Raw genomic sequence first — 26,392 nt, 5'->3', positions numbered from 1 at the left:
GGACATCCAGATTGCAATCCTGCCAGAAGAGAGTGAGGTAATTGTGACTGTCTTGTGTGATGTTTATCTAATGTCATTTAATTTTTTTTTTTGGAGTTGCGCAGTGTGACAGGATCTCTGGGGTACAGTCTGGTACTAGGGTACTGCTATGCCCCCTTAATTCTTCGTGAGCTGTCTCTCACAATGCTTTTCTAGTGACAAGCAGCAAACCCATCCACCTGCTGCTAACACTTAGCACAACAGCATGTGGAAGCCCAGCTAAATTGCGTGAATGCTCCCTGAGCCATTCATGAATCACACAGAGAAAGGCACCAGTAAATCTTCCAAGCCCCCAGCTTTGCACCTCCGGAATATGCTGTCTCTCCCTGGTCAGAAACCTGACCAGTATAAGTTCATTACCCAGTCTGCCTCTCCCTTGATGTGGAGAGGACACATGCTAACCTTTGTCAATTGAACTGAGATTTCCCAAGCACTTCCACCAAAACACACTGTTTTAGATAAAATATAAAAACAGATTTATTTACTACAGAAAGATAAACTGTAAGTGATTATGAGTGGTAGGCACAAAAGGTCAGAGATAGTTACCAAAGAAAATAAAAGGTAAGGGCGCAGTCTAAATCTTAAACCTTATTAGATTAGGTAGTATTTTGATCAAACAGTTTTTGTCACCCCACTCGATGTGGAAGGTAGTTTACAGTCCTTAATACGCAGGCTTCCCCTTTAAGCCTGGGACCAATTTCCTCCGTTCAAGTCTGTCTTCCTAGCGTTTTTGTTGCTTCCAGCATCAGTGGGGGAGGAGAAAGGTAAAAGCATGATGCCACTGTCCCCTATTTTATATCCTCAGTCCATGTGTCTGGAAAACACTAGCCCACACATGTCTTTGAGTCAGAGTTGAGCAATTACCCATTGTGTGATGCTTGCACAGTTCTCTTACATAACTGAATTCCATGCTTACAACTCCCCTGTTGATTAATGGTCCTTTAACACCCTCCTGGGTGGATTACCGCTTTGCTGTCACTGGAAAACTAGTGGTGGATGACTCCCAAACTTATAACATATTTTAGTGACAACCGTACAACAGTCTCATAACCTCATACATGCTAATGATGTACATATTTTGACAGAACAATGGGTTTCAGCAGAACATGACTTTTCATATTGTACCTTACATGGCATGCTTTGTATGACATATCACAACCATATATGAATGATGAATATGGGGGTTGTAGGATGCTACTTTGGGGTACAGTATGTCACACCAAGGTAGGCTTTGAAAGTGATTGGGTGCCTACTGGATAGTGGAGTGGATGAATTTGACAACTTTTTATTTACTAGAGTTTGCTAATCAAGGATACCATAGAAAGTTGTTGTATTGTGGGCTGCAGTACTGAGTCCAGAAATGGAACGAGGAAGCAATTGGAAGGACAAGTTGAGGCTGTTTGGTTAGGGGCAGGAGGTCGGGATGAGGGGCACAAGGGGATTGAGTGCCCTGTCTCTTGTAATTTGAAAGACTTGGTGTATATATGGAACAGGGGAAATAGATATTCAGACTCTTGTCCATCCTATGAACCTGTATGAGCAGAAATCTTTCTTCAATCCTTTGTAGCTTTCCACCTTGACTGTTGTAAATCCCCTTTTTATTGTTCTAAATTCATATTCTTGAAATCCTTTGAGGTCTGGAATGCTGCCCCAGTAGTAAAACTATATTGTCTTGTTTCCTTTGCTGATTTTCTTTTTGTTTTAGAAATCCAAATTTGCTTTCCTGGCTGCAAATTCTTGATGAACTCTTAACTGTATCTCTTTATCTAACTTCCATCATCTGCTCTTTAACCTTCTTTACTTTCCGTATTATGGTTGTCTGTTTCCTGGGATTTACCTTCCTCTTTAAATGTAATGTGACTGTAAATGATATGAATCAATTTAAAAATATTGTGTAGCACTCAGATCATCAAAAAACTTTAGGAACTATGGCCCTGAAACTGTTAAATATAGGTTTGGGATGCTTTTACCCAGTCCCGTTTGTATATGAGAAATTGGACTTGCAACCAAAAACTCGATGATCTATTTTTATATCAAAAGTCATATAAATTGATCAAAAGTCAATTGCAGCACATGCTTGTGGTCTCAGCAAAAGACTGTTTTAGTTGAAAATACTAATTTAGGAAGATTGTAAAATACCAAATGAAAACTTTAATGCCTTGAATAGCCATAAAACCAAATATGAAAAATGTATGTATGACAAGAGAAAGTTAGCAACAACCTTTTCAGTGTTTTGTTTGTGTGCTGAAACCTGACAAACTGGCAGGACTAGAAATATCTTCACAGATGGTACTTGGCAATATATCAAGCAGCTCTCCTCTCATGCGCTCTTTATCCTGTCTGTCAATTTCATTATCCAATGGCCGCTTAGAAATGGCGAAATGGCAAGCATGAATTCAGCTCACAGGAGGCTGCGAGGTCAGACGTCAGTACTGCACTACGCACGGCTGAGTCAGTGACTGTGAGAAAATGAATTGAATTAATATCTAGAGGGGGCTTGCGTCTCTGAACGCTTAGTGGGCTGAACAGCTGCAAAAGGATTGTCAGTCTTGAGGGAGAGAGGAAAATAGAAGAAAAAAGTAAGACTGGCTAATTGTGCAGTGGTGCTACTGAGGAGATGATGGAAATATCAAATATGCTGAATTTAGCAAGTAATGCCAAAGGATGCTGAGCTGGCTTCCAGAGCTGCTTTCTTGGAAGGAGCAGAATTCTTTTGTACTCTGATTTCAAAATTATTTCAATGCTTTTGTATTTCTTCCCTGGTGTATACAACAGGAAGGTGCGTAACCGTTGATAATGGGATAATCTGTGAGCAATACATAACAGGACGGACAGTACAGAGATGGAGATGCATTGTCCTTTGTGTATCCTGGTCAGTTTAAATGAGCAGACTTCCAAGAGTGTGGGAGAGGCTATTTTGTTACTTCTAAGATAAGTCACTGTAATAAAAGCAGAGAGGATTTTCTCTCAAAAAAAGCCTTACAAAAATACTTTGGTAACTTTGTGTTGAAAGATTGGCCTCCCTTTTCTGAAAGTATTGATTACATGAATACAATCACAATTGCGTGCAAGAGGTTAGCTATAAATTAATATGTTAGGAATTTTTTTTAAATAAAAGCCTTAGAGAATATAGCAAGAAGAGAAATTGTATTAAAGTTGGTTTTGTTATTGGCTCACTGTCGTTGAACTGTCCGTAAATTTTTGCTGATCATAGACATCAATATATTCTGATTCTATTTAAGTGCTACAACAAATTGCTTGTAAACCATTATATTTTATACAGTGTCCATTAGAGTGTGGATTAGCTTGGCAATTTGAAATCTATGGCAGTTGCTTTTATGGTAAAATTAATCCTCCTTTAATTGTTTGGTATCAAATGAATACAATTTTATTTTGAAAGGGTAAAATTTTTCTTTCACAATTGCATCCAGGTTTTAAATTGGAATAGGACTGTTGACATTTATAAAAAAAATAATCAACTCTTGCCTGACTGCAGAAGTACAAAACATACAAATCATGACACTTTGACAAACCTGCCATTTTGACAAATTTTATGCTTTTCTTCCACCCGACTCCATTATCTAGTTTTCTGTGTTTAAGTAAAGCTTTGAGCATGTTAAGTTTTGTTTGTAATGCAATTGCTTTTAAAGCACTTTAAAATATTTTGTATATTTTAATATTTTCTAGAGGCACATTCAGTAGTGTAGAAGAGAGTAGATATCAGTAAACTGAGCTTCCATACTTCTCACTTGGGGAATATGTTGTTTAGGTTAGGTTACCCACTTCTTTTTTTACCACTACACTACTTGGAAAAACATTCTAATCCAGTGTTTGAAGGAAAAATAAATACTCCAGGTAGCCTGGCCCAAAAGTTTTGGATGTGTGCACCAGTATTGTCACAACATTCATATTGTGGCTAGGAAATAGTGATACATGATGTTTGTGAATATTGGTATATTTAAAGAATCTTCAGAATAATGTCTTTCCCTGTAGAAATATAAATGACAAAATAAGGCGCTTCAGAGTTAAATCTCTTAAATTCTCCTGTGGTAACATTTTTCTATGTGGGATTTTTTTTTTATACCATTGATATGCTGCCATTTATGTATGTATGCTTCACGTGGATGAAAGAGGAAATGAGTTTTGCCTCTGAATGGTCTTGTCCCTCTCAGAATCTTAACAGGTTTTTGAGCAAAATTCTTCTCCTGAATGTGCAGGCTCTACTCTTATTGCTGTCAGTGAGAGCCAATCAACGCACATCCCAGGGCAAGATTTTACTTTTTTTTTTTTTTTTTTTTTAAACTTCACTACTTCTGAAAACAGTAAAGCAGGCTATGCTGCTGCTTTATGTTGGCAACTTTAAAAAGCCATATGTGTTATATTGCCTTCTATGATGCTGTTGTGTGCCTCATTTTCAGTATTGGGTCAATATAATTTTGATTTGGATCAAAACCGACTACGCAACAGTTGATTTAAAAATGTTAACTTTTTTTATTTAAAAATCAAAATAAGGAGAATCTACATTCCAAATTATGCTTTTAAAATTTGCTCTGTTCCTCTATTGTGACCAAAACATTCAAAACTACCAAATCTAATTACCTTTTATTAATCATATATTGATTATAATGCAAAGGTAGGGTGGTTGTTTGGTTTTTTTTGAGAGAGAGAAGTTCACAGGTGATCGTTGAATAAAAAAAGCACTTTCAGGTCTCTGTTGTACTGAAAGTTCCCATTTGCAAACCCTCAAGCGTTTAGAATAAAATAGAGATGTGCAGCTATAGTGGTTCATCTGGACACTTGCTACAGCATGATAGGCAAAACACCATAGCTTTCTTGAAGATCAAAATTACAGATTAATGCAGAGTGACAGCTGGGTACTGTAGAGAAATAATTACTCAGGGCGAAGTCTAATAAACTCTCTTAAATGACATTTATTTTTCTCCTAAATCTGATTTTCTTAGGGTTTTTACCACCCTTTTTATTTATATAGCCCAAAATTTGGGGGTGAGCTTCTTGTCCCTTTTAACTGTCTTGCTTACTGCTGAACATGCCTGTGATTCAATAATAGTATTCTATTTTGTAGTGTGTGTGTTCAGATGAATAGAACTTTAAATTTTGCCAGGTATATAAACTGCTCAAGTAAATGCATTTTTTGAATTTGTCTGGCTGGATATGATTCAACAGTAGCATTGACATTTAAGTGGCTATAATTAAGATAAATGTTCATGTTTCAAGTAGTGCTGTTTCAATCAGTCTGGCTTGCGTACTTAAGTCTTACATTTATAGAGTACCTAGCATCCAAAAGAATAGGATTTTACATGTGAGAGTCTAATCTGTGTGTGCATTAAAAATGGAAACTAGAAACCTTCAGCAGCCTATTATAGAGGAGGAGTGAAGGAACGCCAGTTCGAGTTCCAAGTATGTGGAGAATGCAGGTGGAATGCGAACATTGGGCCTGGAATCTTATCCTTTGTGACTCCCTACTTCTTGCAAAAAGTGCGTTGGTACCTTTTAAAAGATCAGAGTACTGAAGACCTTGGTTTTTACAACTTGTCCAGAAAAAGGCATTTCCAGTAACATAATGAGTGCTGTCTCTTTCGTTAGGTGTTTATTCAGGACTGACAAAGGAAAATACGTGGTCTATTGAGTCATCAACAGTACTTCCTGTAGCATTGATTTTTCCTTAGAGATTTCCTATTGAAAGATTAACCAGGGTCAACTTTGCTTTGCTATGAGAGCTAAGAACATTGCCTGGGAGGTGGCGGTGGCTGTAGATATCTTGATTTGTTTTTTGAAGGACTTTGCTTCAAACTGAAAGCTTGGATCTTCGTGTACAAACAAATTTTAATTCTAGAGAATATAGTAAAATCTTTATATGTCCTTCCTTGAAGAATGGTCTTTTCCATTGGCTCATGTCCCTAGAGTGCCAAAGAATGTAATCTGAAGGTACCCTGTTATAGTCTTATATGTATTATCTCATGTCTCAGTAGTGCATTTTGTTTGTCTAAAGACATTTATATATTTGGAGAACATTATCCAAAAAGAAACATGTCATGATGAATACTGTTGCTATGAAATGAGGCACCTTTCCACCACATGGTTAAAGTATTAGGGCAGGTCTACGTTACCACTCACTTCAGTGTGATTGACATCGCTCGGGGGTGAATAATCCATCCCCCTCAATGACACAAGTTACGCCAACCTAAGCACCAGTGTGGACAGTGCTATGTCGGCGAGAGAAGTTCTCCCACCGACATAGCTACTGTCTCTCGCGGAGTTAGATTTATTATGCCGATGGAAGAGCTCTATATAGAGCGTCTTCAACGGATGCCCTACAGCGGCGCACCCGCACCGATTTAGTGCTTCTAGTGTAGACTAGCCCTTAGTAACTTAGATGGCTAAGTGTTTCACTCGTGACACCTGCCTGGTCATGTATGTGGTTGTATTCCTGTAATCAGTTCAGCACAGATTTTTGGGAACTGTTTCCAGGGTAGGCAGGACCCATCCCTTTTGTTTGTGTCTTTCCTGCTTTCCAGCTTTTTTGAATTAGGTCTTCCAGAATGTTTACATGTCCCTTGGGCTCTCTTTCCCTTGCTGAAGCACTATGGGATGGCTGCTCATACTTTCCCATAATGCACTAATATATAAACCCAGGCAAGCAGTATAGTAGTTGAATTCACAATGAGATGGCAGAGAAGTGACTAGGGACACTAACTGAACTGTTGTTTTTACTGTGTTAAAATGACTTTATCAATGGGTTTGTTTAAACTTGAATTTTTGAATGTTAGCATGCATTATTTAACATGATTGTGAAGTCTAATGTAGACAGGACAGAGTTTTTGTTGCTAGCGCTTTTAAATCCTAGGTTGCAGCCTGTCACTTTTAATTTTTGAAAATACTTCATAGTCTTCCAGTGAAAGTAGTTGAGTTTATAAATGCAAATACTTAGAAGAAAAATAAGGCACTTGCAGATGTTCCATTCCAAAATCTTCATGGAATCTAAGGGATGGGGTTACAGATTCTTGTTTGCAACTTCTGCTGCAAGTCTCATTTTTTTGAAGGACCAGTCTTATTTTACTTTCATAATGGGAAAGGCAAGTACAAGAATATATGTTTAGTCCTTAAATGTTGACATTCTAGAATATAAATTTTTTATTTATTTTATTACTTATTTTTAAAGTAGGCACTAAGTGTCTTCTGAAAACATCATTTGTTAATGAATCCATTTAGAGCTTGTTCATTTTGAAATGTGCATCTGATCTTTGCTGCCCTCTAAAAATCAAGACTTGCAGTTTTTTACCTTACTCAGTAACCTCTTAGCCAACTTTACATCTACAAAATGTGTTGTCTTACTGCAGCATATTTTAAGCTTGGCAGAAAATGATATTGCAGTTGTTTCTCTCTGCACCAATTTTTTTGCTGGTAGAAACTTCTTCCTCATGGTCTGTATCCAGGTAGGGTTTAGAGAAACTTTAGGCTTCTTAAATTCTTTTTAAGACGTAGATTTTTAGGATTTTCTTGGTTAATGCTAGTTAAGAGACATCCAATTCCTCCTCTTAGAGAGTCACTATCCTTTTTTTTTTAAATTTGGTGGGGTCTGGCATCTAGATTAAGCAGTGATGGCATGAAGCTTATGTTGTGTTTAGGCTCTTATGCTGCACCCATCGCTGAAGGGGAGACATCTGTTATCTGCCGGTTACTTACCTTTTGAATAGTCTTTGAGTCTCATCTCTACTTGGATAACTTCTAATCAACCTTTTACAAATATTTCAGGAACTGGCTTTTCAAGTTTGTGTGTCTAATTACAGTAGAGTGCACTGTCTAGTTTGGTAGTTCTTAATTGGATCATAATTCCTACCATCTTTTCCGTTGGGGGTTGTTCTTGAATCTCTTAGCTTTTCTCAAGCAGTCCTTTCTTTAAGCTCTCTCTTGGTTGAGAGTATTGTTGTTTGTGGGATTTACAAGCTGGCAAGTAAATGGGTAATTCAAGCCCCATCTCTTGGACACAAACCAGTGGGAAACAGTGATTTTCTTTCTGGTGTAGGCCTCCTAGGCTGATTCTTTATGCCTCAGTAATTCAGTACTTAATTTTTAGAAAGTTGCATGCGTTGTATTATCGGATATGAAATCCTATAAAAGGATCAGTTCATATTTTCATTCATGTCTATACTGATAGTCTTCCTAGAACTCTCAACTAAGTCAAGAGTGCAAAAAAGAAACTATGTGGAATCACTCCTGTGCCAAACTGTAGCAGTAGTAATCTAAAATTTTGATGCATTTGAAGTGCCATAAATTAGTTTAAGAATATTATTAGATAATTTTAGCTACCCTCTGAAATTATGGAGCTTGAAATCCAGTTCTTAGTACAAAAATATTTTCACATGTATAAGTAAAACTTTGTTTAAATGCTAAATGGTGCCAGTATTAAGAAAACACATTCTGTTTATTTAAACAAAAAAGTGTAACATGACTTTTTATATTGATTAAATCTTTGATCTTATGCTATCAAGTTAAAATATTTTAAAACAAATTTCCTTGTCTGTTACTAGCACTGTAGATTTTTAAAAAACTTCTCCGTTTTAAGAAAGCAGCTTACTTCTTTGCTTACTGGATTGCTATGATTTGTGAGTTTTCATTTTCTTTTTCTCTTAGTTTGGATATCAAAAATTGACACCATTTTCAGGTTCTCTTCAGTTGCTAGCACGAGGCTGAACACTGCAGGGGAATGTTTACTTCAGGGAAAAAATTAAATTTTAAAATAGTATGGCAATGTTTTGTTAGTCTTACATTTTATAAAAGCTTTTTTTTTTTTTTTTACAAAACTCAATTTTTTGAGGCTAAACTTGACCCTTTTTAATTTAATGTTTTTTTCTTTTGAAGGTGCACTATGTTATTTTCTTTTGTTTGTATATTTTGTAGAAGTAATTAAAATATTTTGTTTTGACTTTAAAATGTGCATCACTTGTAATGGTTGGTTTATTGGAGCTGTGCAATGGATTCTGTGAAATTGGGCGTTACAAATCACGAAGCGATCAGTAGGATTTTACTATAGGTTGCTTTGCAGTGATATGAGAGTAATTGTTTGATTCTCTTAAACGATACTACAGAGATACAGAAATATGTGAATGATATAGCAACGAACTGGAGGTAAATAAAATTAATCTAGTTTTGTGTATCTTGAGTATAAAAATATTTAAAATCATTTTATATAGGGTGACCAGATGTCCTGATTTTATAGGGATAGTCCCAATATTTGGGGCTTTGTTTTATATAGGCTTCTGTTATCCCCCACCTCCCTCCCGATTTTTCACACTTGTTGTCTGGTCTCCCTAATTTTATATTGAAACATACTGGATTATTTTTCAAAATCTGAATGGTTTTACAAGTTGCTCTAAGATTGTTGAATGCGGAATAGATTCTTGTTTTGTTTTGTTTTTTGTTTTTAGTACACCATCTTGTGTTGCTAAAGGAGTAGACAATACCAGAATGAGCCTTCATGGTGCTAGTGGTGGACATGAGAGATCACGAGACAGGCGCAGGTCAAGTGACAGATCACGAGACTCATCCCATGAGAGATCAGAATCTCAACTCACTCCATGTATCAGGAATGTAACTTCACCAACAAGACAACACCATGGTGGTATGTTGGAGATTAATTTGTGTTACAAAAACTTAATCTTTTAATCTAATTATTTTTTTTGTGTAGAGCAGATTAAAGAAAATTTTTCTTACAAGTGATGATAAAATTGATATATAATTACCAATACATGCTCAAATTCCTCAGACTAGGAAAATGCCTCTCATGGACTAGAAAGTAATATTCAGTTTTAGTCCAAAACTCATGTTTTCCACTTAGGCATACTGTGTTGCTGATTCATGTTTGGCTTGCGGTTCCTATTTTGATATGATGCCCTAGTACGTAGGAGCTGCACTAAAATGTTGAGTCATAATAACCAAAGAACTCTGCTGAAGCCCGGAGTTGGTTAATAAATATATTTTACCCTACTGTAGCACCTTAAATATTTGAAGGCAGGGAGAGTGTCTGGTAAATACTTCCATTTAAAAAAAACCCAAAACACAACAACAACAAAAAAACGCTATCTTGTTTTGTAAATTGGTGAACTTTGAGGTATAAAGTATTAAACTCTGGAGACTCTGATAAATAGTGGCTTTTTTTAAAAACAAAAACTCAGCCTCTCCATACCTTTTTAAAGATTGGCTCCCTGTCTTCTGGGATGTCACATAGGAGAAGGAGCTGGTGTACCAGATGGAAACGGACGTCGTGGGTTGAACAAAATGCTAAATGTTTCATTGCATCTGGCGTTTGGGGAGCTCCTGCCACATGTTGACGCAGCTGATGAAATATAGCCAGAATTACTCGTTGGTCATGATTAGCGCTCATGTCATGTCAGTAATAGAAACATAATGTCAAACAGCTTGATTTTCATAGGATCTCAAATTTACATATGAAATCTTACTTGATTCTATCTCTGAAGTAAACTGCTTTTTTTCCAGTTCCAAAAACAAGCTCAGAAATGAGCATCCTTACTTTGCTGCTTGCGGGGTGTCTAACAATCCGGTGCTACTAAAGTTTGTGCCTTAACATTTTAAGGTTATAGTGGAACTGTTGCTATACAGTAACTCCCCACTTAGCATCCTCTCGTTTGACGTTTCGAACTTACGTCCCTGCTCCATTACAGAACTTGCTCGTTTAAAATTGTGCAGTGCTCCCCTATAATGTCATTTGGCCGCCTGCTTTGTCCATGGCTCGCAGACCCCCTACGTGCCTCCCCCCACAGCGCCGCCCACCCGCCTGCTGGTGGATGCCACAGATCAGCGCCTTCCCCCTGCTGCTCCTGCCCACGGCAGTCAGCTGTCTTGCGGCATTCAGGAGGCTGGAGGGAGAATGAGGATGTGGCGTGCAGCCTCCCCCCTCCTTCCCCAACTTCCTGAACACCGCAAGATGGCTGATTGCCACAGGCAGGAGGCTGGGGGAGCAGGGGGAAGGCGCTGATCTGCGGGGTCCACCGATGGGTGGGAGGCGCTGGGTGGGGTGTGTGTGGGGGCACATAGGGGACTGATAGGAGGGCTGCCAGCCTGTTTAATACCTGTATTAAATTGCTTGTTTAAAATTGATTAAAATGTATATAATGCATGTTTTGTCTGGCAAAAAAAAAAATTTCCCTGGAACCTAACCCCCCTATTTACATTAATTCCTATGGGGAAATTGGATTCACTTAACATTGTTTCATTTAAAGTCACATTTTTCAGGAACATAACTACAACGTTAAGTGAGGAGTTACTGTGCTGGGCAAAACAGACTGTTGAGCTGGACTAACTTACTCCTGAATTCTGAACATGCTTTCTTTCTGAAGAGCACAGGTAGCATTGTTTTGTTTGACTACTATATAGTTGAGAATGAAAGTGAAGGTTTATGTTCACGTTTTCATTCTTTGTTCCAGAAAAGCGATTGTTACTATTCTCCTTCAGCCGTTGAGAACTAATTTCTATGAGAGAACAGTAGATTGCTACTTATAAATAAAATCTGGTCTCTGGGATAATCTTCACTAGCAGAACGAGAAAAGTTAAATGGTGGCGGTGGAAGGACTGCTGTAATTTTTTCCCTTCAAAATGAGCCTCCATAATACTAGTGGTAGACATAAGAGATCAAGAGGCAGATGCAGGTCAAGTTACAGATCATGAAAGAGCAGAGATTCAACTCACTCATGTGTTTTTATATTTAATAAAGGTGACTTTTAAAATACTTTCTGCAGTTACTGGGCTGTATTTTCCTTTGCTGCACAGAGTATGATTTCACAAATAGGTGACCGCTTATAGAGATGCTCATTCCATGTGATTACTAGAGAGTAGCTGTTCAACCTTCTGTTTAGCTGTGACACTGAGTACCTTTCCCAGACTTGAAAGCTTGTCTCTCTCAGCAACAAAGTTGGTCCAATTAAAATATATTACCTCATCCACCTTGTCTATCCAGAATTGAGGCCGTTGAGAACAATTCTCAACTCCCCAAATCCAACAGTTGCCAGTGTCCTCTTGAGCAGTGTTTTCATTCATTGTCAATTATAGGAATATTACCTGCCTCCCAAAACTTGAAGGATGCAAAGTCATCTGCCTCTTTGCTTTTGACAAAAGCAATCCGTTTCCCAAGTGCTACTTGAGGAACAATCCTGACCTAACATGCGATTTTCTGTTAGTTGACAAGACATGCAGTGTTCGATTTAAAAAAAATAAAATAAAATAAAATAACCCTTTCATTTCTTTTTCAGTTGGAGCCAGATGAAGTATACAAATTATAGGCATGCATTTAGGGCCCCATCTTCTGGAGTCATGTGACTATATCAGAATCTGGGCTTTTTTTTTTTTTTTTTTTTTTTTTTTTTTTTTTTTTTAAGGAAACATCAAATATCTGGCTATCACAGTTGTGATGAAGAACTTGAATGAATGTAATCAAAGTACTGAGGTCTTTAGACTCAGGCAGGCAATGTGAAATGATAGCTCTGAGAGGCATACACTTCCGATGCGTCTCAATAGGAAGTTTAAATACAAGGTTCCCCCTTCTAGAATAGGTGTATATGGGGATGAAGGTGGTGTCCACCCTTTTCTCTTTGGGTGGGAGAGAATACCTGCTAATACCTAATGGAAGTGGGCCCCTGTGCTTCTGCCCCGAAGAATGGAGGGGGTGATTTGGTCACAGCATAAGGATACAAAGAATGGTGGGTAAAATCCATGATATAGTTAAAACAAACAAACAAGCCAAAGCTGCTTTACTTCCCATTTTGTAGTAAATTGCTAAAGTGGATGTTTTGTACTTATAAAGTTTCCTAATTAGTGTCATTTTAGATTTTACATGGATTTTTTTCTACAGAGAAATTTCATACTTAAAATGCTCAACTATGCCAAAAAAGACAACTCCGGTGTCTCATTAACATTCTTACTGTGAAAGCAACACAAAATTGATAAATAAATAGCCTGTGTAACTTTGTAATTAAAACCAACTTCTGACCTATAGAACTTCCACAAATTAAGAAGGCTGAAATGCTTCAACCACCCAACAACTCCTCCTTCAGGATGTGCAGCTGAAGTCACTGAGATTTGTGCTTCTGAGTCACTTTAGTGCTTTTGAAAATACCAATCTTAGGGGTCTGACTTTACATGTCTGTTTTGAAACTTTTGGGTTGAATATAAAAAAAATTCACTAATTTTGTTAATATAGCAAAAGTCTAAATATTGCATTGTTGCTTACATTGTTCATTTTATTTTGAAATGACAATGATTTTATGCTAGAAAGAAAGCTTTTAATAAAAATGTTAGCCCCTGATGCTACAAACACTTATGTTCATGTTTAATCTTAAACACACAAGTTGTTCCATTTAAATCAATGGGATTATTCATGTGAGTAAAGTTGTGTCTGCTGGTCTTAACTTTCAAGTTTTTGTTTTTTTGCCTACAGCAGTTCTGTAATCTTAAATAATGTATCCTGTCATTAGTGATACTTAATAAAATTATAAATGCTGTATTTTTATTATAAATTTTAGTCTAAAATTCCATAGCACAGATTTTCAAATTAATTTTTACAAAGCCTCAACCTGATTTAAACCAGATTAAAAAAAAAAAATCAAGTGACTTTTAAATCATTGGTCCAAGTGGCATAAACGGTTAGAGGCATGGAATGATACGAAGAGAGAAAAGACTGAAAAAGTTTAGAGAGGAAACACATGACAAGGGATGTGAGGTATACAAAATTATGACTGCTATATAGAAAGTAAATGGCAATGTTACAATGAAACTGAAAGGCAGATGTTAAATTGATTTTTCCCCACCCATGAATAAATGTTGCAGTACTTTGTCGCAAGGTATCATTGAGATCAAGAGTTGCTTAGAAGTCAAGAGATTAGAGATTTTATAGATGAGAACATCCACAATATTATTAGTGAGGATTAAAATAATTTTTTATAATGGATATAAATTCTCATGCTTCAGGGCTTAAGTTAACCACTGACTGATGGGGTTAGGTAGAAATTTCCCCAAGGGGCATGTTGTTCCTCATTGTCCGCTATGGAGTTTCTTGTTGCTTTTTGTGAAGTATCTGGTGCTGGCCTCCGTTTGCCAGGTAACAAGGCTATTAGGTGCATCACTAGTTGGAAGCATATACTAGTCCTTTGGCAGTTTCCGCTGGTCATTGACTCACCAGAGGATATTAACAGAGTTGAAGCAAATGGTACAGAACACTGCAAAGGCTTAACTGCTATTACAAAGCAATATTTTAAAAATACGATGCCTTTGTTTTAATTTGTTGGAAACTGAACTCATACAATACACTAACCTCTCCTCTGAAAATGGAATGTTACATTTTCCCAGGAACTTTTTTGGGGAAAAAAAGATGATTATATATACAGAAAATGGGAACTTTGGTTGAAAATGTAGCAGGATTTGCTGTGTTGTCAAATGTAATATTTGGGTTGTCCTATTAGTCTTTAACTTTTAAGGGCTTGTCTACATGGCAAACTACTGCTCACCAGCATGCTGCTCAATAGCTTCCTGTGTGGAAGTATTGGTATGCTAAATTCCACCCTGGGACTTTCAATGTGCTGTAACAACGTCCACGCAGGATGTTGCTGCATAGCAAGCTAATGTGCTATACTTGGCATGCAGTAACTTGTTGTGTAGACAAGTCCTAAGACTTTTTTTTTCAGTTAATCAGGTCACCACGTTCATGAGGTTTTTTTGTTTTTTTTTTTTAAATAAGATAGATGGTCTGACGAGCTCTTATTAAACCTAAAATTCTAACTTCTCTTTCCCCCCCAATTTCTGTTTTTAGATCGAGAAAAGGATCACAGTTCATCTCGGCCAAGCAGTCCTCGTCCTCAGAAAACTTCCCCAAATGGTTCCAATAGTAGTGTTGGGAACAGCAGTAGAAACAGTAGCCAGTCAAGTTCAGATGGGAGTTGCAAGACTGCTGGGGAAATGGTATTTGTGTATGAGAATGCAAAAGAAGGAGCCCGGAGTGTAAGAACCTCTGAACGGGTTACTCTTATAGTGGACAACACTAGATTTGTTGTAGATCCTTCGATTTTTACTGCACAGCCTAATACGATGTTGGGCAGGTTGGTATCATTATTATTTTGCGCAATACGATACTCTAAACATTTCTTGAATCTAATTGAATTGCTTTTTGAAAACAAATGTTGAATCCTAATGTTTTTGGCTGCTAATGTTTTATCTTTAATTTTTTTTAAAAAAATAGTTACTGTGTAAGTTCTACTTTCCTGTATTTCACTTCACGTGATTTTGTGACTGAATTAGTAACACAATTAGTTGTATCCAAAAGAGAACATCCTTGTGACATGAATAGTTAAAAGGGTAGTGAGAAATCTGTGAAATGGAAAAGATGGTTACTGCTGGCAAGCTGTTTCTCAGAGAGGAAATGAAGCATTCATCTGTTAATGGAAGCTTTGCTTCCTCTTCTCTTGCTATACATTGCTTCAAGCCAGTCTGTTTTCACATTTTTCAGAAATACAGTCCTGCACTATAGTCAATTTACAAAGCAACTGGTTTTGAATTGAACCAGTGACTGCTGGGATTACTTGGACATTTGCCCTTCTTAATTCATTTTTTCATGATAGCAAAGCAATGACCATAGCTAACCTCTGGGATAAGAGAGTGAAGGAAAGCCATTCAGGAAGATGCGGATTATCTTGTTCTAGTCAGTTGAAAAGTCGTAATGATGCTGAAAATTCCTGTTTTCTAAAGTGGCATGCCCTGTTTCTGTGAGATTGAGTGACACTACCTTGCAATGCAGATAGTTGGCAGTGTTTATTAGCAAAGAGAATCAAAACACTTAAAGAAGTGGTAAATTGTTGAATGAAAGATTATCAGAAGTATGGCTTTAATATTCAGTGTTGACTTCAATATTTTGTGTCTTTTTAATAAATGTAATAGGTCAGAAAAGACCCTTTGGATCAACCAGCCTGGCGCCAGGCACTTTCCCATTTCCCATGTTTAAGGGTCACTTTTTCCTCTTGATGGGACATTCAAGGGGGGTCTCATGCTGGACTACCAAATTGTTATGCTTCTCTGGGTATATAGCCTTGTGCGACATGTTCACGTGAAACATGGCTGTGTCTCAGCACAGCACTCATGCTGTCATATTTTTAAATACATCTGAATGGAGGTTCTGGCTAAGGTATAGGTGGTAAAAATGATAAACAATCTCATGCTTTGTTTAAATGGCCAATGGGAAGATTAAATAGTAACTTTGTTGTCCTTTTGTGATTATGTGCCAAAAGAACAAACAAAATGAAACAAAACAACTGGAATAAGGCAAAACCAGCACCTTTAACCTTCTTTATTATGAGGTAGATGAAAGGAAATGTTTTTGACATATATGGGGCGTGGGTGGGAAACAAACTGCATGTCAGTGTAAAACGCAGCAAATTTGTCTCCTTTGTCATTGACTTAGGGGATAGACATCTAGTGACAAAAATACTAGAGCTCTTGTGTAGATGAGATGTCATTAGGTTAGTCTCTCCTCCAGGGATTGGTCTAATGAACAAGCTTATTCTATACTTTTGCCAGTTCAAAAGTAGGTTAAAAAAATGTGAAAATATTGGTCTGAAAATAACATCTAATGTTGCTCCTTCTCCAGCACCAGTTGGCAGGGCATTGAGCAAGAACCGCTTAACCAGAGTCTACTTGGTTACCTTGGTGAAGATTTATTCTTTGCCTAAAGCCTTATAGAACCTATTGGACTCTGACTTTCATAAATTAAATATTAAACAAGGGCATGGATATGAATGTAAAGGCTGGCCTCCTATATTAATACAAAAGGTACTCAATCTAGGCATTTGTCCTTGATATGTACATACATGCAGAAACTTTTTTTAATGTTTATGTACTTATGTATGTATTGATTTATTTTATTTATTTATTGGCAAGTGGGTGTATTTTTAAAGTAAAATGTCTAATGGCATAAGATGGATAAATGCATAACACTTTATGCCTTAGAGCCTGTTTGTGTGCTTAAAAAAACAAAGCAGTGTTTCAGCTCCATGTCTGATATAAAATAATGTATACAGCTTGATGTTTATGAAAAGTGTAAAAGCAATAGGTGGAGTTTTCAAAACTGCTGAAAGTCTATCCTCTTTAAGATTGTGGTCTCCCTTATTACTGAAGATCGGAGGTTTTAACTGGGAAGTACAGCCAGTAAAACTGGTTTCAGAGTAGCAGCCGTGTTAGTTTGTATTCGCAAAAAGAAAAGGAGGACTTGTGGCACCTTAGAGACTAACAAATTATTTGAGCATAAGCTTTCGTGAGCTACAGCCGATGAAGTGAGCTGTAGCTCACGAAAGCTTATGCTCTAATAAATTTGTTAGTCTCTAAGGTGCCACAAGTCCTCCTTTTCTTTTAGCCAGTAAAACTGTATTTCATAGGAAATGTCCTTCCATAATATGCACATAACACCTATGAATACATGTAGGAGAGTTTTAAGTGCAGGTGGGTCACTATTTCCCCATGTTAAACTTACATTTGTAAAATGATAGCGCAGGAGAATCCCACAGTGGAGAATTGTTCCTGTGCTGGTTGACCACAGAAGGCTTTCTCAGTTTCATTAGGTTGCTATCACCACTATTAATTGCGATGTGTGCAATCCTAGTAACTTTCTCTTTACTGCTGCCAGTACTGGTTGATGTGCTATGTATAGCAGTGGCACAAGCAAAATCCTCCACTGGAAGCACTTTTTTGGGGGAAGTGGTTAGGAACCAGAAGCAGAGGGAGGAGGATATGAACCAAGAGATGTAAGCAGAGATTGGGGAGTGTAAGGATAACACACCTGAGTTTGGGAATGAGCTGGATACCTCACTTTCAAAACTGGGAATGCTGCAGAGGCAATGTCCTCAAACTTCAGGAAGAACGTGTTCCTCTTATTACTCTGTAGCCAACCACTCTCTGATCCTCCAAGCCTCCGTATGTATTGCAAAAGAAACATCAACATGAAAGTTTTGTTTCAACATGAAATGTTTTGAATTTTTTTCAAGATAGAAATTTTTTTTCAGAATTTTGTTTTGCTTGAGGTTTTGAAATTACTTGTGTTCATTCCAGTTTGGAACTAAATCAAACTCTGAAATGTCCATGATTGGAAATTCCAAGTTTTGGCCAGCTCTGCTGAACAGTGCAAAAGTATCTCCTCTTGCATACGGTCAATAACTTCCGAGATGGAGTGTGAATTCTTTGCCATTACATCTGCAGTTTTAGCATGTTATGCTTCATCTAAGTTCCTTGTAAATCTGAAGTGGGTTCTAACTGAATTGTCATTCTGTTCAATAGGATGTTTGGATCAGGCAGAGAACATAACTTCACCCGTCCTAATGAAAAGGGAGAATATGAAGTAGCTGAAGGAATTGGATCAACTGTGTTTCGTGCTATTCTGGTGATTTTATTTTCAATAGTACAGTTTAACCAACAGAGGTGTGGATTTTATAATCCCTGAAACTGGAAAAGCTGAACACTTTCTATATTTAAAAACAACACAGGCATATAATAGAAGTTTGACAGAGATATTGGTGAGGCAATATCTCTCTGCTGGATGTGACTTTTTAAATACAATCTTCTATAAATAAGTGATTATTTTTCCTTTTGAAAGAATAACTTGATATGGAAAATGCTCCTCTTATTTTTAAGTGCACTTGTGTTTCCAGCCATGCACTCCAGGGGTTTGGCTAAGCCTCAGGAATCAAGAATTATGAAAGATTTAACTTATTTTTAAACAGCTTTTTTGTGAACTTTTAATTCAGAGTCATTTGGGCTTTATTTTATCAGCTCTTGTTCTTGATTCTTTTACAGTGAATGAAATAAGTTATTTCAACAGTACATACTGCAGGCAGCAGTTACACTTGCAGAAAATTGCAATGTGCAGTCTGCAAAGAAAATTAGACTGCCTTAAACATTACCACAATGCAGTCTGGCTGCTGTACTGCTTTGGAGGCTGAGCTATAGAGCAGTAGAAGTTGAGTGATGTGTAAATAGTAAACCATATAAATAAATTTCATACTTAAATGTTCAGTTCAAAGATTTGTAATTTAAAATAGAAACTTAATAGAGCTAAAACTTTAAAATGACTTTTCACTTGATAGTGGCCCTTCTGTTCTGGAAGCTCTAAGTCTGAGGATAAACATATTTTGAACATATTAATCATGTGGTTCAGTCTTTGTTCGATAAACATATTTTGAACATATTAATCATGTTCTTGAAGATTGCAATACAGAGCATTAGGATTTATGAATATGGAAAAGGTCCTTTAACAGTGAACGAAATGTTTCTATCAGCAGATAGTTTAGTCTAATATTTGTGCTTTTCCTATATTATAAGGATTACTATAAGACTGGGATAATACGTTGTCCTGACGGAATATCTATTCCTGAACTAAGAGAAGCATGTGACTATCTTTGCATCTCCTTTGAATATAGTACTATCAAATGTAGAGATCTCAGTAAGTATGTAATTTATTACAATAATTGTAGAGTACATGTGTTAATTAAAATGTACGCATAGTTTACTTTAAAAAGTCTTGATATTACTGTAAAATATTGTAAGAAAATCAAATGCATAATCTGGAATGTGTAAAATGTTGTGGGGAGATAAACCTTTCTCTTTTCTACTCCCTCCTGTGTGCCAGATCAGCACAGCCCCGTAACAGGTGTCTCATTAAGGTCCTTATTTGTTCATGTATGTCCTTGTGTAGACAAGTTGAGAAATATCAGCAATTGGTTGACAGCAGAGATCTTTTGGGAACAAATTCATGAGGTGAAGTTAATGAACAGATCTCCCCATCATTTGTTACTTAGAAAGTTGGTCATTCTCTAATTTCAGTGTTTTCACAGTAAAAGTGACAAACTGTCTTGATGAGAAATGGATGTATAAAATACAATGTTTAGCATTATGACCGTATGTTCCAGGCTTAAAAGAGCCAATACTTAAACAAGTCTTTTGGTCCAAATAAAGTAGGCACAAAACTTTTAATAAATAAAAACGCATCCTAGATAGTATTTCAAGTTTTTAAGCAGTATATTGGCACACACATTTTTCCATTCATGAGTCTATATTTCTGATACTTGTAATCTCAGATTAGTGTAATGTCCCACCTAGACGGCCAGTCTTCAGAATTGAGACCTTGGAGTTCCATAGGGTGTCTTTCCCCAGACCGGAAGAAATGCTCTGTGTAGCTTTAAAGCTTGTACCTTCCACCAACAGAAGCTAGCCAGATAAAAGCTATTACCTCACCTATCTTGTTTCTCTCATATCCTGGGCTGCTAAATACTGCAAATTTTTTTTAGCAAATACGAGGGGAATTTTACAAATCACTATCATACATGTACCAGAAATGTAAGAAAACAGTTATCACTTAATGTAGAAAGACATGGTTGCATAATCTGATTATCAGGTTATTCTGTTTGACAGGACAATAGAAAATTGCAAGACAATCCTTCCTACACAAACCTTGACACATTATTTCTGCCTATTTAAATTGAAAGGCAGTTCTGCTTTTGCTCATACTAATAAACCAAAGGAAACTATCAGACCACTTAACAGTCAAAGGAATTGACATTATGCTTTGTTTTATTTCGTTATGGGCGGATGTTTGCTGCTGTTCAGTTTTAATTCCAGCCTGCATTTCTCTACCAACGTTCCCAATGTCAGTACGCTTTTTATGGGTTTGATTTCAGGTGCTCTTATGCATGAATTATCAAATGATGGTGCTCGCAGACAGTTTGAATTTTACCTTGAAGAAATGATTCTTCCACTGATGGTAGCTAGTGCCCAAAGTGGCGAGAGAGAGTGCCACATTGTCGTGCTTACGGATGATGATGTGGTTGATTGGGATGAAGAGTATCCTCCACAGATGGGAGAGGAATATTCACAAAGTAAGTCTGATTTTATAAATGTATTGAATTTAGCTCCGCCAAAGTGCTTTGTTGACTCTGCATCAGTGCCTGAGTCACTATCAGAGCTTTACAACATCCCCGCTGCTACTAGTGCACAGATGATTTGTGACTAACAAATGACTAACAAATTTGTTAGTCTCTACAATGCCACAAGTCCTCCTTTTCTTTTTGCGGATACAGACTAACACAGCTGCTACTCTGAACTCTGTTCAAAGACAGGAATAAAATACTTACTAAAGGACACAAGCAGTTGAGGGGAAAAATACTTTCAAACAGAGTTAGTTGGAAAGCATTTGAAGAATGATTCCCATTTTTGGCCAATTTTACTTTTAAAATGAAGAATTGGTTTACAAAAGAGACATGGATTGAGTGCACCAGCCAAAGTTCTCTTCCTTCGTTATGTAAACATTCTGAACAGCTTGGTCCATAAATAAGTTAGAAGCAATTGATAATGAATTCCCTTCTGCTCATGCACAGCATCTTTGTGCCATTTGAAGTTCCTTTCTAGTCTGAGGATATGGATTCAGTTTATTTAAAAAGTTGACTTTTTTTTGTGCTCCAACAAAATAAAAGGCCTTCCAAGGCTTTCTTCTTTTAATCTGACACTGTGCAAACCTCTCAAGTAACTTTTGTTAAAACTTTACCAAAACTCAGTCAAGGTGAATTTTAATCTTGAGAAACTTCAGTTTCTTCTCCCCCAGCATGTTTGAGGCAGTGAAAATAGTTTAGTTGAAAATAATTTCAGACAGTGTGTTAGGCTTGGCAGAATTTGATTTTTATTTTTTAATTTCAACGGAAAATACCAATGTTTTTATTTTTAACCATTTTTTGATTTTTTATTAATTTAAATTTTCACAGTTGTGGGAATTTATAGTCAGAGAATAGGGGGTCGGACAATTAATGACAGATGTTGAGATTCAAAAAGTTAAAGCTTTATAACTGTTAAAACACATTGTCAATGTGTCATGTCAAAATATACAAAATAAATATACTTAAATCACTAAGTTCTCAAACAGCATTTTTCTAACTTTGCCTGTCCGTAAATTTTTATTATTGATGGAAATATTTTTGTCAGTTTGTGTATGTGGTGACATTGATGTTTACTGACATTTATCAATAAAAATGGAATACTTCCAAGCCCAAGTATGAGTAATGTCACTGTTCTAGCAGAGCAAGGCAAAGAAGACTGGTCAGACTTCTAGCGATCTTAAGGAGGCAGTAACTGTCGCAATTAAAAAAAAAAAAAAAAAGTAATTCCGTTTTATTACACACTCATGTGTTTGCTCTGGGAATTTTACATAGCTTGTGAAGGGATCTTTTTTGTGTAAATCTTGGCAATTCCTATTTTTCAGAAAAATAACATAGCATGAAAACAGGAAGGGGTCGAGGGCTACTAACCTAAACGACTGAGAAGCCTCCTCTGTATTTAGCAGGCTCCACTTGTCAGTGTAGTGTCTGCCCTTTTAGGAAACTTTTTTCTTTCTCTAAAAGAAATGATCAAAGCTTAACTCTAATCCACTTGCTAAATAGATTGGCAAGAATTTTAACATGTATGCAGGGTAATCTGTCTATATGAGGAACGCATCTTAGAACTTTACCTTTCTTGGGATTCATTGTAGTTTAATTTACACTACAAACTCTGCCATGTCTCAATTCTGAGCGCCTTCAAGAAAACATCAGTCTATAAAAACATGAATGAAATCAGTGGGGGAAAAACCATCCAGCATTTCAGTTGACCATACCCTTAAATTGTGTTTGAATATATGCCTTTATTTTTCTCATATTTCAATCTTAGTTGACTTATAACATCCTAGGAGATTTTTCAAAAGTTTCAACTGGAATTACAGATTTAAATAGGATGATGGAATAAGAGCTCATGATTCACCCATATGGTTGAATTCTAGGTAACTTTACATTGTGGTGTTTATCAACCCCCTCTGGTCTCATTTGTAACCACCACTTAGACCATCTTCATTGTACAACTAGAGGTTAAAAACTTCCAGTACAATTTTTTATTAATCTCTGAAATGCAATTTTCCCAGTTATTTACAGCACAAAATTGTATAGATTCTTCAAGTATATTGAAAACAGAGATGTGGCCAAATCGGTTCTGAAGGAAAGGGGGCTCAAGAAGATTCGGTTGGGTATTGAAGGTATGAGTAATTTTCATTGCTTCCAAGCTAATCCTTTGGCAAAGGACATTTCTGTGCTTCTGCCCTTCTGTACAGCCACTGTTCCTACTTTACTATATGAGCTATTGTAAGTCAGTGGTATTAGCTTATTAGTCTGTTGGAAACTAATTTGTCCACCCTGTTGGCTTATCTTGTGTCCAGATTCTAACATACCTTCTTACTGCAGAGCTTTCTTTGATTTATCAATGAGTGGATGGTTCTGCTGTATCCTGTGACCTTAATTATGGATTTCCTAACTTTCAAGTGTTTTCTTTGCAACCTAAATAATCTCATAATGGAGCTTTTAAATGTAAAATTATATATAAAAATATTGCCCATGCCCTGTTCACATAGGCAAACCTGACCCCTCTGACAGAAAGCTGCCATGACTGAGCTGTGGGGGAAGAGAAAGGAAGGAAGGAATTGGGTTACTCTGAACTTTAGGGAGCTTTAAGGATCTTGTTCTCTGCCCCATTTCATGACTAGAGCAGCTGGTACAAAAATAGGAAAAGATTTTTAAGCTTACTGAACACTGGTTTTCCATAAATAAGAATTTTGTAACTCAAAAAAGCAATAAGCCAGATTTTATGGAAATTGTCAAGCAAAATTCTCCCCCAAAAGTAGTTTGAACAGTGTTGGCCAGCTGTATTTATGACAACCTTCTTCTAGCCTAGAAGGGCTGGACTCTGTTCCCTTTAGACTCCATTAGCACAACTTTGGTCAGGCAAAGGACAGCTGAAGTGTTTAGTGTCCCTAAATTTTTAGAGCATGAGTGCAGGAATAAGAACTGAGTTAGTCTTGAACTCGGTTCCCAGAAACCCAGTAGTTGTGATTTAAGGAAAGTGAACTTGTTGATGATCTTAAATGAATAGTCCCACAAATCAATGTTTCCACTTGCCAGGTTGGGTGAAGCAGCTGGATGATTCTAGCTCGCTAACCTAAAACGTGCATCCAATTGTTTTAGAATTGGTCCTGTTCTTTAAAATATATTGAATTGAATTGAAAACTGTATTAGTCCTGCAACCCTATTTTCATTTATACACGGTTAATACTTTTACTGCTGGTATTTCCAGTCTCTAGATTCCAACTTTGTTGTTTTGAAATGAAAGAAAACAGCTGCTATTTGTCTGGGCCCCCACAGAAATAAAACTGGAGACAACTTTCCATACTTAGTAATGAGAAATAAAAGACCACTTGGCTGCATCTTTCTCTTCCTACCCCCAAAACAAATATGGAACCCAGTTTTGCTTTGCTGCGGAAGTTATCGTAATGTATTATTGTCTCTAGTCAGTGTTTCCGGTTGTTTGAAATGAGGGGGAAAATGCTTGGGACCCAGCCTGGAGAACTCATGCCAGTACGTTGTTATATCAACAGCATGGGGGTTCACATCTCAAACCTCATCCCTTGCTCTCCAGGCCAACAGTGCTGTGAGAGTAGCATACTACTTTCTGTCTAGAGGGGAGAGTTATTAGCATTACTTTTGCAGGCACTCTCTTCAATAGGTCCAGAGAGAGTTGCTTTAGTAGTAAATGGCCTTAACATTTTTTCTCCTGGATTTTGGCTAATGTTTATCAGCTTTTGTGTTTGGTTTATAAACTGCGGGAATGCATGATGGTTTTTATTAAAAAAAAAAAACAAAAAAAAAAACCCAACCCAAAACATGGTGGTGTCTGCATCATTCTGTATGCTAATCTGGAAATGGACCTGCTTATCTTCAGTGTGTCTCAACCTTCTGGTTGGCTGGTTATGTACATGCTTTGAAGCTGAGCTGGTGAAGGAGAACTTTGAGCTAAGTAGTAATGGAAACTTTAATTGTCATTTTGTTCTAATATTTTTAGGTTACCCCACATACAAAGAAAAAGTGAAGAAACGGCCAGGTGGGAGGCCAGAGGTGATTTACAACTATGTCCAAAGACCATTCATTCGGATGTCATGGGAAAAGGAAGAAGGAAAGAGTCGGCATGTTGACTTTCAATGTGTAAAGAGTAAATCTATTACAAACCTAGCAGCAGCTGCAGCAGATATCCCCCAGGACCAGCTAGTGGTAATGCACCCCACACCACAAGTGGATGAGCTGGATATTCTACCTATTCATCCTCCACCCAGCAACAATGATGTGGATCCGGAGGGACAAAACCCAGCACTCTGATTCAGATTCTTATTCAAACAAAAGCATGCTACCTTAAAAAGTGACTCTCTCTCATACTGCACTGCAATTCCAGCTTTTCTTCATTGTATAACACAGTGTTTAGGATATTGCAGAATGGGCTCTCTTGGAGACCAAAGGAGTATCTAATCATGGTTTTTAAAGAGTACAACTAAAACATCCTGAGGTTCCAGTTACGTACATGTATTTGTTTGAGTAGGTTTGCAATATTGGTTATTTGTATCCTGGACTGTCCTTCTAGGCCCATCAAAAACAATGGGATCTGCTGGCTACTGTAAATTCAATATTGTTACATGGAAGGCAAAATACAGAATCAGAATTGATAGTAGCACTTTATGAATGGCTGCTTGATAAATGGATTCTCAAAGCCATTTTTTCTAAATGTGTTGCACAATGCTAACTTTAACAAAGTGCTTCTATCAAAGTCTCTCTACTCATTTAAATGTAAATAGTTTGCTCTAAATAGATGGACTCTTAAATGTATTGTATATGATTGAGCACAATATGATTACCACTGGGGTTTTTGGATTGAGGACATTATTCAATTACCCATTTAACTTCCTGCCCAACTCAAATTTCTCCAGTGAATTTTTTCACTTGTTTGTAATGTGAGCCATGTTGAAGGATTGTGAACAATTGTTAGGGGGATTTCTCTTAAATTTTGCCTTATCTGAATTTGTTGATGGAAATATTTATTTACTAAAAGTTTGTAGTAAGTCTCATGGAATAGAAAAAATGCAGAGGGTTCACTCTTCATTTATTAAATGATTGTAAATTCAAGTTTTTTCATTCAAATAAAATTTCCATTATTTTAATCAGTTTGACAAATGAATTATCCCTTACTAAAGACTATATATTCTAGGTATAAATTCCAGTGTCTATCTGTGCACTTACTCCTTCTCCATCTCTAGTCTTAAGGAGAGAGGAGGAATATAATGTGTTAATGATGGAAGGAATGGTGTCAGTCTTCAATTTTTCCCTTCCTTATCAGCCATCAAATACCAGTTAGGAATCCCAGCACTGGGGAATCTATCTTCTGAATTAAAATATTAAAAATT

General features: G+C 36.9%; 1 protein-coding gene across 6 annotated transcripts in view; it reads left to right on the top strand.

Moving 5' to 3' along the window:
* Positions 1 to 26,149, top strand: part of BTBD10 (BTB domain containing 10) — a 46,207-nt gene extending 20,058 nt beyond the window's left edge. For 5 of the 6 annotated variants that reach the window (XM_038404625.2, XM_038404627.2, XM_043515729.1 and 2 more), the window contains 7 exons: positions 9,486 to 9,679; positions 14,876 to 15,161; positions 18,382 to 18,484; positions 19,423 to 19,543; positions 20,778 to 20,975; positions 23,039 to 23,149; positions 25,006 to 26,149. In XM_038404625.2, coding sequence (XP_038260553.1) covers positions 9,486 to 9,679; positions 14,876 to 15,161; positions 18,382 to 18,484; positions 19,423 to 19,543; positions 20,778 to 20,975; positions 23,039 to 23,149; positions 25,006 to 25,316 — 1,324 coding nt within the window. In that variant the 3' untranslated portion in view covers positions 25,317 to 26,149. Of the gene's footprint in view, positions 1 to 2,474; positions 2,819 to 9,485; positions 9,680 to 14,875; positions 15,162 to 18,381; positions 18,485 to 19,422; positions 19,544 to 20,777; positions 20,976 to 23,038; positions 23,150 to 25,005 lie in introns of those variants that run through there. The other variant, XM_043515726.1, reaches the window with a different exon arrangement.
* Positions 26,150 to 26,392: the final 243 nt, after the last annotated feature.

This window comes from Dermochelys coriacea, chromosome 6 (genome assembly GCF_009764565.3).
Source record: "Dermochelys coriacea isolate rDerCor1 chromosome 6, rDerCor1.pri.v4, whole genome shotgun sequence".
In the NCBI taxonomy this organism is placed as follows: Eukaryota; Metazoa; Chordata; order Testudines; family Dermochelyidae; genus Dermochelys; species Dermochelys coriacea.
Note: the sequence above shows the minus strand (reverse complement) of the source record. Positions and strands in the feature narration are given on the sequence as shown.